This window comes from Bombus vosnesenskii, unplaced genomic scaffold (assembly GCF_011952255.1).
Source record: "Bombus vosnesenskii isolate JDL3184/JDL3185 unplaced genomic scaffold, Bvos_JDL3184-5_v1.1 scf7180000016263, whole genome shotgun sequence".
Taxonomy (NCBI): domain Eukaryota; kingdom Metazoa; phylum Arthropoda; class Insecta; order Hymenoptera; family Apidae; genus Bombus; species Bombus vosnesenskii.
Window position 1 is genome coordinate 2,266,464 of NW_022884332.1, and position 15,201 is coordinate 2,281,664.

The following is a 15,201-nucleotide window of genomic DNA, read 5'->3' on the forward strand; positions in this document are numbered from 1 at the left end:
TATAGTAACAAAAAACTATAGAGAAATCCTCTAGATAATATTATTATCTCGATGGAAAATTAATCTAAAATCTAAAGAAATCCTAAGGCTACTGTCACATAAGTTGTTTAAAGTGTAAAATATTTCTCAATCTTCGAAATTTCAAATACTGTTTGCTAGCTTTCTAAATCCACCACATCGCGATATATAAATTTTTCAATTACAAACGCCACCCATTAGTTTCCAAAATTCTCAACATTTCCAGCAAAACGTTGTTGCGATTTCTTAAATTTCTTAATCTATAAATATTTCTTAATTCTATTTCCAAATATCCTAAACTTCTTAATCCACAAGGTATTGGCGCCCGGTATCTTAAATTTGTTAATTTAGAAAATACTATCCCTCGATATCCTAAATCGTTTAATCCGTAAAAGGCTTGTTCCAAATTTCGTTAAACACTTACAGTCGACGCTGATGACGCAAGTGGTAACAGCCTCGCCAACAGCGTTCCTCGCCTTGCACATGTAAGTTCCAGAGTCTTCCGGATAGGCGTAAAGAATATCGAGAGCCACGTAACCAAAGTCATAGGTAGTCTTGAATTTATGTCCTTGAGGAATCGGTCTGCCATCTCTGTACCATTCAACCACCATAGTGGGATCGTTGACAGGCGTTAGAGTCGCCTCGAGATGGGCGCTTTTGCCTTCAGGCAGATGTTCGATGTTCTTCAATGGACGACCGAATTTCGGTTTCTCGGCGATGATCAAGTCCTCTTCGTCTACGCGTTTATAACGCGAGTCGTCTTCTAGGTACTGTATTTTCTTCAGGGCACTTTCGTGTTGAGTTTCGCGAATAATCGAGGAGCGAGCTGCAACGTGGCATTTATGCAATTATCCATTCCTTTTCGTTATAGTAATTTCGCTTGGAGGACAGAAGGGTCGAGAATAATCGTAGAGATCGTTTTTTTCTCGTATTTCGTGGACATAGAAACGTACAAGAGGTGTAAACGAGTAAAGAATAAATATAAAACAAAGGGTAGAAAACAAGGATGAAACATCGAGAAAAGGGTGGTAATTCACTGTGTGTACAATTTACAAAAGCGGAACTACGTATTTAAGCGACGGAGAACTAGAAGCGTTGGAAAAACAGGGTCTCTAGGTTACACAAAGTGCTTGGTTACATCCACCTGCTGTCCCCGTGCGTGATTTCAACGTGGACGTTCGTAGAAGTATCGTTCTTTCCATTGTGACTTAGTGGTTGTTTGTTTTATAAATCACTTTGAAAGTCAGGAATATTTTTCAAGGTTCGAGAAAGCTGTTAAAGATACTTTTAGTCAGAGAACAAGTATCTTTAAAACTTTCTGTATACAGAATATGATAATACGATATAATTTTAGTTCGTTCTTTACACCTTCGATATAGTTTCAACACTATTATTATCTATGTTCGCGTTAACATTATTATTTTTCTTTTTTATTTTTCAACGATTTAACGCCCGTTCCATGCATCCTCGAAGCAGAAGCAAATAAAAAAAGATTTCTTCAATGTTCCTCGCGAAGGATGAGAATCGTATAAATCCTCCTCCTCCGCTAAAGCGACAACCCTTAATCGATATCGAATAATTTTTATACGATAACATTAATGCACATTATCGTATATTACCATGTCGATATTAACTTGCAGTAACCGTAAATTAATTTACAAAAGGATCACGATACTTCTACCCCGCCACCCTCGACTTACACAGCATGGAAAATCCTCGAGGGAGATCCTCGTCTCTGTTTCACCCTCGACTACTTACATTTCACGTCAAGATTAATCGAGCTCTTCGCCGATCCCAGTCTATTGGTGGCCTGGCAGGTATAGGTGCCAGAATCTTCAGCATATACCGTGAGCACGTCCAACGCAGCGAATCCAAAGTCACAAGTCGTTCTGTACCTGTGACCGGTGGATAATGGTTTCCCATTGTGGAACCATTCCACCTTCATAGTTGGATCGGGGTAGGGCTCGATACGGCACTCATAGTGTGCGCTTTGTCCCTCGACCAAGCTGGTAGGTCCGTTTAGTTGGACAGTGAACGATGGTTTCTCCTTTACCACGATCTCTTCTTCTTCGCGTCGTTGATACCTGCTGGTGTCCTCCAGCGCCTGGATCTTCGACAACGCGCTCTCGTGCTGCGACTCGAATTGCAGGGCCGCCTTGGCTGTGTTCGGGAATAGGTTTGTCAGTGTGTCGTTGTACACGTGTCGTGAATAGCGGTGATATGTTCGATCGAGGTGAAAATGAGGTATAGGTGCTTTTAGTGTTTCTTTTTTTTTTTTCATTTTTTAGGACGATCTTTTCACGAAAATTACATTTTCGCTGGATGTTACATCGGATGCTGGACCGTCTTTGGTGTAATGTAGGTTGATGTTTGATTTCGATGGGAGGATTAATCCCTTTGCTACTGAGGCTCCAATGTGTTTGACTTTGTTTGCGAGTGACAACGTCTTTGATGGAATTGTTTGTTCGATCGTTGGTGTACATAATTGACGTTTAACAGAATTATCGATCATTAACATGGTATAAATTTGTGCCAGGGGAATTAAAGTCCAGGTATATGAGAATATACTGATTTCTATTTAGGTATTTTAGAAAATTGCATAGAAACGTAATATGTTGAATGAAACTTGAAATGTATTGAAGAGATTGTTGTTAAGAACTACCGTTTATTTATTTATTATAGTAAAGTATAGTTCAAGTGAATTTTTCATAGCAAAAGGATCAATTCTAAGTAATTATTGTTCAGTCAGTCATCGTTTCATCTTAATAAAATATTTCGAAAGATATTAAAAATTTGGTATAAAATATGAAGACATAAGACAGGGGTCAGTAAAAAAGCAAGGTATCATATTAAAAAATGATTTGTACCTGATCGATACGAAATGTCTATAAAAATTATAATCTTAATGTGTGATCAACGATGATGTATGTGAAATAATTGTTAAGAAAACTCAGCTGCGGCCAAGAATAAAAGATCTTCTTCTGCATTTCTTCGCGAATTTCGTAGTACAAAAAAGTATATTCGTGGAAGCGTCCAAAAAAGTTCTACCAACACTTCACCAAAAAAAAAAAAAAAAAAAAGAAAAGGTAGGAAAAATCGCTACACACAAAAATACAAAAATATCTACGTGTAAGCAGCTGCTTCTACACGTCTTGGAAGCTAGATTATAGCTTATGAGAAGCGATACCGAAATCGAAGCCTCATTTTCAAAATGATTTTCTGTTCTGCGCACAATTTATACTCACACTGGACGAAAAGTGTCGCTGATGTTACAGCCTCTCCAAGATCATTTACTGCACGGCAAGTGTAGGTACCTGAGTCTTCAGGGTTCACGTATTTCATGTTTAGAGCGACGTATCCGAAATCGTGCATCGTTGTCACGCGATTCGCTATTGAAAATATAGTAATTTATTTGATTTACGATAGATGTATCGTTTGAGTGAAATTCGGATGTAATTCAAATCTCGATAAAATAAAGCAAAGCAGAAATTAGGAATTTTTAACGAAATTTTTAAGGTATAGAAAAATAAGTATTATAATTATCAATTGAATCTAATTGCAATGTAACTTATTGGTAAATTAAAAACTTTAAAAGATCGTTCGAAATTGGAATATACAGGGAAAATTTATTTCGGGATTAATATTCCAAAATTTATTTTGAGATAACACGGAGAAGAATTGTGAATTTAATTCGCTGCAGTTTATTGCGTTTGTTGTCGGATTAGAAAATTGAATTATTTGCCAAAATTACAGTACGCGTGGAAAAATGAATCTTGAACGTAACTTACAAGCTGCTATGGGAACTCCATTTCTCAACCATTCGACTTTGAGCTTTGAATCGCCGACAGGTATCACTCGAGCTTCGAAATGAGCCGCTTGATTTTCAGCGACTTTCAGGTCCTTGATCGGCATCGTGAAAACTGGTGCTTGAGTAACGATTTCCTCGGTCGTAGTTTTACGTTGGTATCTCGAGGTATCCTCCAAGTAATGAAGACGTTGAAGTGTCTCTTCATTTTGGCTTTCCGTGTAAATGGACTTTTTCGCTGTGCGGTAAAAGAAAAAAATGAATACCTCAATTACGAACGTCAGGCAAAAAGTTCGAGTAAAAACAACACGTTATCAAATCTTTTATTCCATTAACTTCTTGAGAATTATTAACATATATATGACTTATCTGTTTAATTTAAGCATATTTCCAACAAATTTACTCAAGCATTATCGCGGATAAATATTCTTGAGTTATATGAAATCTCTACGTGACTAGCTATGTGTTCATGTGCTTCGTGACTAGTTTATGTATTTCTCTGACTTTCTGTTCTTCATAAAATCGTTTCCCGGGAAGTTCAAATCCATTGTAGTTACTTTAATTTTAATAATTAGATCTTCTTTTGAAAATTTATTTCTTAAACTTACTACCGATAGAATTTAAAAAAAAAATCTATCTATATACTGCAAAATTTTTCACGCACTTGACTCATAAATTTCTCTAAATTCCGTGATTTCTAATATACGTTCCATATTTAAATCATCATCACACAAATACCATAAGATAAATTACGTGAATTTCCTAATCTAAATTTTACATACTACTAAAGTTTATTAGTAGTTTATTTATTAATATAAATTAAACACTAAATTTTCTAATTTAATACTATAAACTTTACATCGGAATATTATTAAAACACATTAAAATTTTTTAATTTTTTAATAATAAAATTATAAAATCATAAAGAATTATAAAGAAAATACTATAAATTTTACATCATAGTATTATTAAAATACGTTTAAACTATTTTATTTTTTTTATGATAAAATTATAAAATCATAAAGAATTCATATCTATTTTATTAATTTCAACGAAGCACCTCAAAATCAAAAGCTAACGAAGAAAGAGGGTTGGGACTTACAGTGCACAACTGCAGTTGCAGATGTAATTGCCTCTCCTATGATGTTCTTCGCTCGGCAGGTGTAAGTACCAGAGTCTTCAGGATAGGCGTACATGATATCCAAGGCCACGAAACCAAAGCTATTAGTCTCGACGAATCTTGAGCCAGCTTTCACAGGCTTATTATTATGGAACCATTCGACTTTCATCGTTACATCAGACACAGGGATCAACCTACACTCGAAGTGTGCTCTTTGACCTTCTTTGATCTCAACGTTGTTCAAGGAGGTGGTGAAAATTGGAGCTTGAGTGGTTGTTTCCTCGATATCTTCTCGGCGTTGGTATCTCGATCTATCCTCGAGGTAATGAATTTGTTCCAGGCCAATCTCGTTCTGAGTGTCTGTCAGAACTTGTGCGGTTGATCGACAAGTTAGAGTGCAGGACACTTCGTCGCTGCCAACCAGATTGACAGCTCGACACGTGTAGGTACCCGAGTCCTCGGCGATTAAGTCGATTACATCCAGAGCAACGTAGCCAAAATCGTGGATTGGACGGAATCGGTGTCCTAGAATTAAGAAATTATATCTTGAGTTAGAAAAAATAAGAATATAAGAGAAAAACATCCTTTTTATCGCAGTATTGGAGAGTTCAGAAACTCTGCGTTGCAATTGTACTTTTTTGACAAAATAGAATCAAGCGAAGCTTGAAGTAGTTAGATCTGAAATATTAGACTGCGATATTTTTGTTGCAGTGGCGAATGGAAAAATCAATTAAGAGAAAACAAGCAAGAAAGCTTTGTAAAATACAGGTATCATGGTATTACATTAGGTTGTTCAAAAAGTTTCTTTGGTTCTATAAGGAATTGATATACCCACAATGTTTTTTGTTTTATACTAATTTATAGAATTATACACGAACATAATAATAATAAAATGGATCATACCTAATTCAATAAAATAATATAGAACAGAAATCGTTATTCATCTATTATCACCTTATGAAACGAAAGAAACTTTTCGGACAACCTAATATGTTTCTCTCAAGGAATAAGAAAACGAAATTTCGAGAAGACGGAAGAAGGTTAACCCCCGAGTTCTAAAAATCTAACATCTAACACCTATTTAATTATATATTTAATTATCTAATTATAATGTGAAAATCTAATTGGATCTAGAATTACATCTAGTTTGGATCTATTGTAATTTGTAGATCTGTATCTGTATTTGTATCTGTAATTTGGTAGATGCATTGGCTAGTTTCTACCTCTAAATTCTTACGGATCATCAAGCGTTTAGATCATTGATAATTGTTACTTCTATGAAGTTGATCTATAAATCGAAAATCTAAAAATTTCATTGCTTAAAATATTATTAAGAAACTTCATTTACCTATTGTAACCGGACGACCGTTCTTGAACCATTCGACTTTCAAGTTCGAGTCCGTTACAGGTTCCAGTTTGCACTCGAAATGAGCGTGTTGTCCTTCACGAAGATTCTCTTGATTTTTCGGAGCCGTGATGAATCTCGGTTTAACATTGACCACTTCGTCAACCAGTTCCTGTCTCTTGTATCTGGAAGCATCTTCCAAGTATTGTATTCTTTCCAAGCCTTCAGGATGTTGAGACTCCAGGAGTAAATCTTTCTTAGCGTGTACTCTCACTGAACAGGAAGTGACGGCTTCTCCCAGTTGATTTCTAGCTTGGCAGGTGTACACGCCTGAATCTTCAGGATAAACACCCAAGATGTCAAGGGCGACGTAATCGAATTCGTAAGATGGTCTGAATCTGTGGCCAGTCTTCACTGGTCTGCCATTGACGAACCATTCCACTTTCATGCTGGAGTCGCCAACTGGCTGAAGACGACACTCGAGGTGAACGTTGGTCAGCTCCACCGTTTCGATGTTGTGCAAAGGACGAGTGAATTGCGGTGGCTGCATCACTGTCACTTCTTCTTGCTGGGTCTTGCGATATCTGTGCGTTGAAACGTAAATTTATATGATTATTATGACAATAATAAAGGCTTTCTATCGTATTATACTTGGTACTTGATACTCGGTAATTCTACTTTTGTGAATTTCGAAATTTGATCGTCCACAAACGTAATTACTGTTCAACACCTTAAAAAATGTGCAAGTAATTTCCATAGGTTTACGTATGTCGAAGGAAGTCTTTAGAAGTAATCGTAAATTAGCTTCCAATTTATAGAGTTGAGTAGTGTGTTTTCTGAGCCACTCGTATAATATACATTTTTTTTAATTCAAATCGAAGACCCAATTCGATTGTTCGACGAAAGAAGACTATTTAATATTCTTTTGTTATATAGCGTGTAAGCATTGAAACCAAATGAAATTACTAAATTTATACTAAACCTAAAAACTCGGTTTAACGTCTCGTAAAAATATTCGAGTTTAGAAAAAGGAAGAAGTTTGAATTTCCAATTGATTCTCGACCAAATCGCTTTCTAGAAATCTTCGCATAGATTTTGGTCTTATGATACTCTTAACGCTATCTACACATAATACAAATTGAAATATACCAATACAGATGGACTAAATTATATTTAAACTGTTAGGACGAAAATAAATAAACACTCGTATATATACAGACGTATCTTCGTTCCATTAAAAGAGAACGTTAAATTCGTCAAAAATATCTACATATTTTTAGCTCTCGTAAAAGCAAAAATTTCATACCTCATTTTATAGTTCTACTATAAATTCCATTAAATATTACAAACCTTGATGAATCTTCCAGCATTTGAATCTGTTCGAGCGATTGCTCGTGCTGAGTTTCGGTAACAACATCGGACTTTCCGATTACTCTGACGCAGGCTGAGGTATGAGCAGTGCCAAGATGATTGGTGGCTCTGACAGTATATTCGCCAGAGTCGAGGATAGTCGAATGCACGATATCCAAAGCGACGAAACCAAAGTCATAGTAAGTTCTAAATCTGGAGCCAACGGTAACTGGACGACCATTTTGGAACCATTCGACTCTCATCGTTGGATCGCCCATGGGTTCCAAACGACATTCCAAATGAATGTTCTTGCCCTCGCTCACTGGTTTAGGATCGCTCAATGGCTGCACGAATATTGGCTTTGATTTTGAAATTTCCTCGATGTGATATTGGGGCTCGACGAATTTCGATTCTTCGAGACGCTGAGTCTTCTCGTAGGAAGTGCGATGCATACTGCTGGTATCGACGCTTGAGCGTGCTATTATTAAAAACAAATAAGATTATATTATGGCGTTTGGTAGAATATATATTTGACACTATATAGTTCTGCTATATATTATATTTAATATTCTATACTTCTGCTATATATGCTATATCTAATATTCTACGATACTATCGTATAAATCTACGACTAATATTATAAAATTTAATGTTGGAAATTTGATATAAAATTTGACTCTTTTTTTTCAAGTACAATAAAGTAATTGTCTGATTCGATTGTTTTCCGAAATTCAAGATAAAAGTTGTTGCAAATTCGACACTGCGATAAAACTATTTTATTATCTTCGATCTATTTCGTGAAATGTATTGGATCGTCTAGACACGCGAAAAAAGAACAAAATAGTCTATAAGAATAAATTGTTTAGAGATAGTTTATTTAATAAAATAAAATAAAATAAAATAATGGATAATTATATAATATAAATGGAAAGAAGACTTCAAACTAACTAAACCGAAGATACTATTTCATCAAAGAATTGAAAAATCTCATTAAGACGCAACTAGAACGAGTATGCGTCCATTTTATCGTAAATGTATGAATATTTATAAACACGCTGTAGAACGACGATTTTTAACATTTATCTACATCGACCTGCTTACTGTTTCTCACGATACACCTATGTATAACGAAATTTCAAAAACTTACTCTCGACGATCATCGTGGCGGACAGTTTAGCTTCTCCAAGAGCATTTCTAGCGACCACAGTGTAAGTACCAGCGTCCTCAGGTCTAACCTGAAGAATATCTATAGCCACGTATCCAAAGTCGTGATATGTTTGAATTCTATTTGCAGCAGTGATAGATTTTCCATTGTGGTACCATTCGATTGTCATAGTTAAATCGCTCTGAGGTTCCACACGAGCCTCGAAATGTGCACGTTGACCTTCAACGATCTTGTTAGTACCCTTCAGGTTGCCCAAAAATCGTGGTGCTTGAGTTACTTGAGTTTCTTCTTGAACTTGTCGCGAATATCTGCTGGAATCTTCCAAAGTTTGAATCTTCTGAAGTCCGGTCGGATGCTGACTGTCATAGATGACATCGTTCTTGCTGATGACGCTCAGTTGAGCGGTTGTATGTGCTTCACCGACGCGGTTGTATGCGCGGCAAGTGTATATACCAACATCGTGAATCGTTACGTATTTGATGGTCAATGCCACGTAACCGAAGTTGAAGAATGTCGTGATCCGTGAACCTGAGGGAAAAATTTGCGTTCGTGTGATTGAAATTATCGAAATGTTGGCATGATTTCTTGACACTTGGCATTAGAGAGTTTCGTAATTTGAAAATCCTATTATAATTTTGCATGAAAATTCTGACAATATATTTCTAGGGATTTCGGGGTGTTAGAATTTTGGAATTATAGAATTCTGACATCTTGCGATATCGTAATTTTAGTTGAATTTCTGTTCTAAAATTCTAGAATTCCAGACTTTTGGGATTTCGCGATTGAAAATTTTGGGATCGTAGAATTCCACGATTTTCTAATTTCTAACTTTGTAATTATTTTTTCTTGTTGAAACGCCACGGATCTTACATCTTAACATTTCAGAACTACAATATTTTATCTTATTTTAATTGTTCTAAAATTTAATTCCTCTACCAATTTCAGAATCTTCAATTTTTAGCATCGAAAGATCGTAAGATGTTTAATTTTACAATCTCACAATCTTAGATTCTGATTGTAATAGTCTTAGGATTGCTACGATGCTTTTCCATGATTCTATGATCTAAAAATTCTATAATTCCAAATATTATGTATACAAGTGTAGAGGATTTATTAAACTACAACATGCAGTATACTTTGCAGCAGAATATAGAAAAAGATTCTACTTACTTGCTTCTACAGGGCGTCCGTCCTTGAGCCATTCGACTCTCAAATCAGAATCGCCGACTGGTTCTAGACGTGCTTCGAAATGAGCAAATCCGCCTTCTCGTATGTTGTTTTGATCCTTGATAGGAGATTTGAATTCCGGTGGGCTAGTCGGTTCAGGCTGTTGCTGTACGTATTTCTGGTGCATAGCCTGTTGATAGGCTTCCAATTCCTCGGCAGCCTCGATATACCTTTGTTGCTCGGGGATTCCCAGATCAGTAGTAACGCTTGTGCGTGCTACAATGATCCAATAACACGTACGATGTAATCAAATATTCTTTCAAATACTATTATTCAATATATAGGGACGATGTTATTTCACGACATTTACCAAAGACACGAAGAGACGCGGAGCTGACGGCCTCTCCCAAGCGGTTCACAGCTCTGACAGTATAAGAACCGGCATCTTCAGCTCGTAGGTGCAATATATTGAGCGAGACGTACCCGAAGTTGAAGATGGTTGTGATTCTTGAGCCTAGGTATAATTATTATTCGTTAAAATCTTGATCGTTGATAAAACTTGTAAAAAGAGAAAACGTAGTGAGAAATAACAAAAAGACAGATAAATAGAATTTATGTAAACATTCTTAATAATTAATTATATTATATTAAATAATGAATTGTTAATTATTAAGAATAACCTAGAAATCCTAGTATCGTTGATAATTTGGATACATTGGAAATGTACTTACTAGCTGTGATAGGCCTGCCATCCTTGTACCACTCCACTTTCATCGTGGGATCGCTTACAGGTGTCAGTTGCGCTTCAAAATGAGCGTTACGACCTTCCTGTAGCTCTCCTAGATCCTGGAGTGGTCGGATGAAGGCCGGCCGCTGTGAAGAGATCTCCTCCACACTCTCCTGCCTTTGATACTTGCTGTAATCCTCGAGCTGTTGAATATATTGAAGGCTGTCGGGGTGTTGGCTAGCCTGTTCGATTGTTGCGCGTGCTACAATGAGATTTTTTTTTTAATTTAACATTATCATAATTTCCTGATCTCGAGAGAATATTGGAAGCTTCCGGATCGCGAGAACAGAGAAATAGGAAATTTAAGTAAATAACGAAAACTCACGTGTCACGCTGAGGGTAGCTCGAGATTCGGCGACTCCGGTCGAACTCACGACGCGGCATAAATATTCGCCGCTGTCTTGAAGAACGATGCTAATTAAGTCGAGAGAGATGAAGCCAAATCGGAAGATAGAAGTCGCACGGGAACCTAAAATTGATAGATATGATTCGATAAAATTGATGAACTGAAAGATTTCAAGTTCGAGGATTCGAGGTTTCGAAATTTTAAAAATTTTGGAGATTGACAAATTTAAAAGTTTGGAATTCCGATCGTACGAAGATTCAACGATTCAAACATTGAAATATTGAACGATCTTCTCAATGTTACATTAATATTTCAAGAGAGTTACTTACTCGCATCGAGAGCTCGTCCATTGACGTACCACTCTACCCTCATGGTGGGATCGCCCACCGGTTCGATTCTGGCCTCGAAGTGAATTCGTCCACCCTCGATCTGATGGACGTCCTTCAATGGTATGATAAAACGTGGTGGTGGATAAACTCTATCCTCCTCGGGTGGAGGCAAATATGGCTTGGCGCGTTCCACGTGTCTCAAATAAATCACTTCGGGGCCAGGCGCTGGTCTGTAATCGATTTTATCGTTACCTCCAGTCTTTGTAAACGAGATATAAATTTCATTAAAACCCTACCATCTATTTTCCTTTCGTTTGCATAAAAATGAAATTATAACATTTTAATATCTCGTTTGATCAAATGTTAATGTTGGATTTCGAAATCCAATATCTTATAATTATATTAACAATTATATTAACAATATAATGTGTTAGAAAATAAACGAATACGATGTTTAAATAGCAATTAATATTTGCACAAATAGAATGGAAACTTACTCTGGTTCGATGACTTTCGTCGGTCGGGGTAAGTTCAGGCGTCTTGGTTCGGGGGCTACTCCTTTCGGTGTTTCCACGAAGAGCCGTGCTCGGGTGGCGGTAGAGCCAGCTACATTCTGCGCCGTGCACTGGTACCAAGCAGCATCTGACATTTTTGCGTAGGGTATATCTAAAGTTGATGCTCCGCTACCATCCGTTGAAATACGCACATCCGGTCCAGGTGTTATCGGCACTCCATCCTGTGTTAACAGATATCAAGAAAATTTATTTTTATCGCTCCTTCTCATTCTCTCATTTTTATTTTTTATTTTTCTTTCACGTCCATTCGACGTTCGACACTGTTATTCGAAGCATAGCATAAACAATATCGCAAGAAACCTCGCCCACAGATGCAAAAAGGCTCAGATTCTGGCGAATTTAATTTTCGTTTCGTTTCTAAGAATAAGTCAGGATTTTTAAAAATTGTTATTTCAATGTAACCGAACCATTTTTTAAAACCGACGTCGACGAAGAATTGTAGTCTTCGAATGTCATCTTTCAGGAAAACCAATGTGTGTTAAGTTTTAAACGCTAATTAACTCACCTTCTGCCAGGTGATACGCGGTACAGGAGTGCCAACCGCACGAGCCATGAAAACAACCGGTTCTCCCTCTTTTACATTCGTTGTTGTGAATCGTTCCACGAATTTTGGCGCGACAACTTGTTCTTTCTCGATCACGTTCAAGTTACACTGGAACGAGGTTTCGCCAGCCTTGTTCCTAGCGACACAGGTCACGACGCCGGCGTCCGCACGGCTCACGTTCGTGATCATCAATGAATTATTACCAGACTCGTTCACGAGGATCTTGTGGGTCAGATCGTTGACTACTTGCTGACCGTTTATGTACCATGTCACCTCGGGATACGGACGGCCGGTTACGCGACAGTCAAACCTGAAAGTCACGTGTTATTCTTCCATGTGATTCTTAATTTCTTCATTTTGAGAACTGTCTCTACGTAGAGAAGAATGGTAAGGGGATGTAAAAGGGGAAAGTAGGTAAAGATAGAGTAACATAGAGCAGTATAACAAATACTACCTTATTTTATAGAATGCTATATTTTATAATTAGTACTATATTTTAGTTTATTAGCAAATAATAAAATATTGGTCCAATTGTTAATTAACCAATGGTAGAAATATTCTTCAGTGTTCTTTTTAGGATTTTAAATTTCTGTCAGATGGATAACATTTTTCTTGCAACACTAAATGAAAAGTACGAAATGACACAAAGATAGTAAGTGTCAATTGTGAAAGTAATAACAATAACAGACCAAAAGACCCATAGAAAAGGATAATAATTCTGCATCGTCAACTATCGATATCGAAGATATATAGAAATATACATAGTACGAATGTCGAAGACACATATTTTCCTACCACTGTTGTAAGATTTTTAAAATTCCAAAAAATAATTAGTATCTTCCTAAAAATTGAACAATTCGAAAGTATACGCGAAACGTACCTGGTCATTTTTCCTTCGGTGGCATCGCGATCGGTGCACGTGCGAACGAAATTTGGCGGCAGTACTTTTCCAGAGTCGGACTCGCCAGTTGTTTCAACTTGCTGAGTTTTGATCGTTTCTCTTGGAGCTTGATAGGCCTGATCCACTTGATCGCTGGACTCAATCGCCAGATATGCAGAGCTGACGGTGCAACCCTGAGGATTTTCCGAGAGCAAAGTGTAATGGCCACTGTCTTCCGGCAGGGCGACTCTGATCCTCAAGGTAGCTTGCTGATTCGAGTGGCTCATTTCCACGCGTTGTGATTCGCGGATCCTCTGACCGTTTTTGAACCAAGTTAACTGAAATACAAAGTGGAATTGCATAGAAAATTGTTTTGGTAAATACATTTAAGCAACATCGTTCTTTATAATTTTCTGAATAGATCGAGGACGTTTATGCAAATTCATATCACGAGAATAAACGAAGAAATTAAACTTAATTGTTCGATTCTTTAAATTTAAAATTATAATAATATCGTAAAATTAAATTATGATTATTATTTTATTAGAAAGCTAAAGAGTGAAAACCTGAATGGAGACTTGCTTCGTTTCTTAAATATTATAATAATGAAACTGTACATTTTTGCATGTTACGTGCATTCCGTATATTTTTGCACATTTCAGTTTGCCATAAACGCATAAACATCCTCTGCTGACTCGTGTCTTTCCATTCTCTTATTTCCTACGATGGTTTAGTTTTTCTCTTTGTTCTTCGATTTCATTCGAAATCTATCGAAATACATACGTATTTTCATTCTATTCTTTAGAGGAACCAAACTAAACTAAACCAAACTAACTTCTAAACTAAAGTCTTTAGAGAAATATACCAAATGCCAAATATTAAATAATACAAAATTCAAAGACACGAACGAATTAAAAACGTCATCAGCTTACTCTTGGTTTCGGATTGCCCGAGATCTTCGCAGTGAAAACGGCATCGGATCCCTCGACAAGCTTCGAGTTTCTGGGCTTCTGCGTGATTTGCGGAGGTGCAACCGGTCCCAGACTACGATCTACCACCGTCGAAATCTGTACGTCGGATTCGCCCACGAAACGACGAGTAATCGACTCTCGAAACTCCGTTTCCCGCAGCAGTCTGTATTCGAAAGTGTCCACCTGCAAATTAGTCACACTATTATCTTTCGTTCAACCATAAATCAAAAAAAAAAAGTTCCCAAGAGATAAATTTCTTCTGTATGTATATTTGTTTCTTATGCTTATTTTTTGTTGTTCTTATGTTTCTTCGTAGATATATATATCTGTCCTTGAATAAATGGATAAAATAGCAACCTTGAAATCTTCGATGCTGATGGAAGTTCCGTTAACGTAGCTTCGTTTATCGATCGTTTGTTGATAACTACGTTGTTGAACGCTTTGTGTTCCTGTTTGAGATTTCTGTTCGGTGGACTGGAAGGTCTGAGCGTATTCCTTCCTGAAACCCATCTGTTGTTGTTGTGGAGGTCCAAATCCTTCTGGTTGAATGTAAACGGAGCAGATTGCTTCGCCTAAAACGAAAAAGAAAAATATGGTGTTGTAATGTTTTAATTTTATTTCTATTTATTCAATGAATAATTTCTCAAAGAATATTTTTATATTCATTTATTCGCAGAATGAAGAGTTAACGCGTATCACTGGCTAACTCCAAGCGGCATAGAAAATGTAATCGTAGAAAGTATCTTCCTTCTTCTTATTTACGGATAAAATCAGAACTTAATGGAATGTTTGTTTTTAT

The 15,201-nt window shown here is 36.7% G+C and overlaps 1 protein-coding gene across 1 annotated transcript in view; it reads right to left on the reverse strand.

The window, feature by feature from the left end:
- Positions 1–15,201, reverse strand: part of LOC117242036 (titin) — a 130,552-nt gene that overhangs the window by 97,560 nt on the left and 17,791 nt on the right. Inside the window, 18 exon segments of the mRNA XM_033508366.1 lie at positions 443–844; positions 1,777–2,178; positions 3,264–3,407; positions 3,807–4,061; positions 4,926–5,468; positions 6,292–6,872; positions 7,639–8,116; positions 8,786–9,331; positions 9,974–10,246; positions 10,341–10,484; positions 10,702–10,959; positions 11,083–11,226; positions 11,433–11,662; positions 11,930–12,168; positions 12,513–12,861; positions 13,432–13,769; positions 14,364–14,585; positions 14,760–14,974. Of these exon segments, the coding sequence (XP_033364257.1) occupies positions 443–844; positions 1,777–2,178; positions 3,264–3,407; positions 3,807–4,061; positions 4,926–5,468; positions 6,292–6,872; positions 7,639–8,116; positions 8,786–9,331; positions 9,974–10,246; positions 10,341–10,484; positions 10,702–10,959; positions 11,083–11,226; positions 11,433–11,662; positions 11,930–12,168; positions 12,513–12,861; positions 13,432–13,769; positions 14,364–14,585; positions 14,760–14,974 (5,763 nt within the window).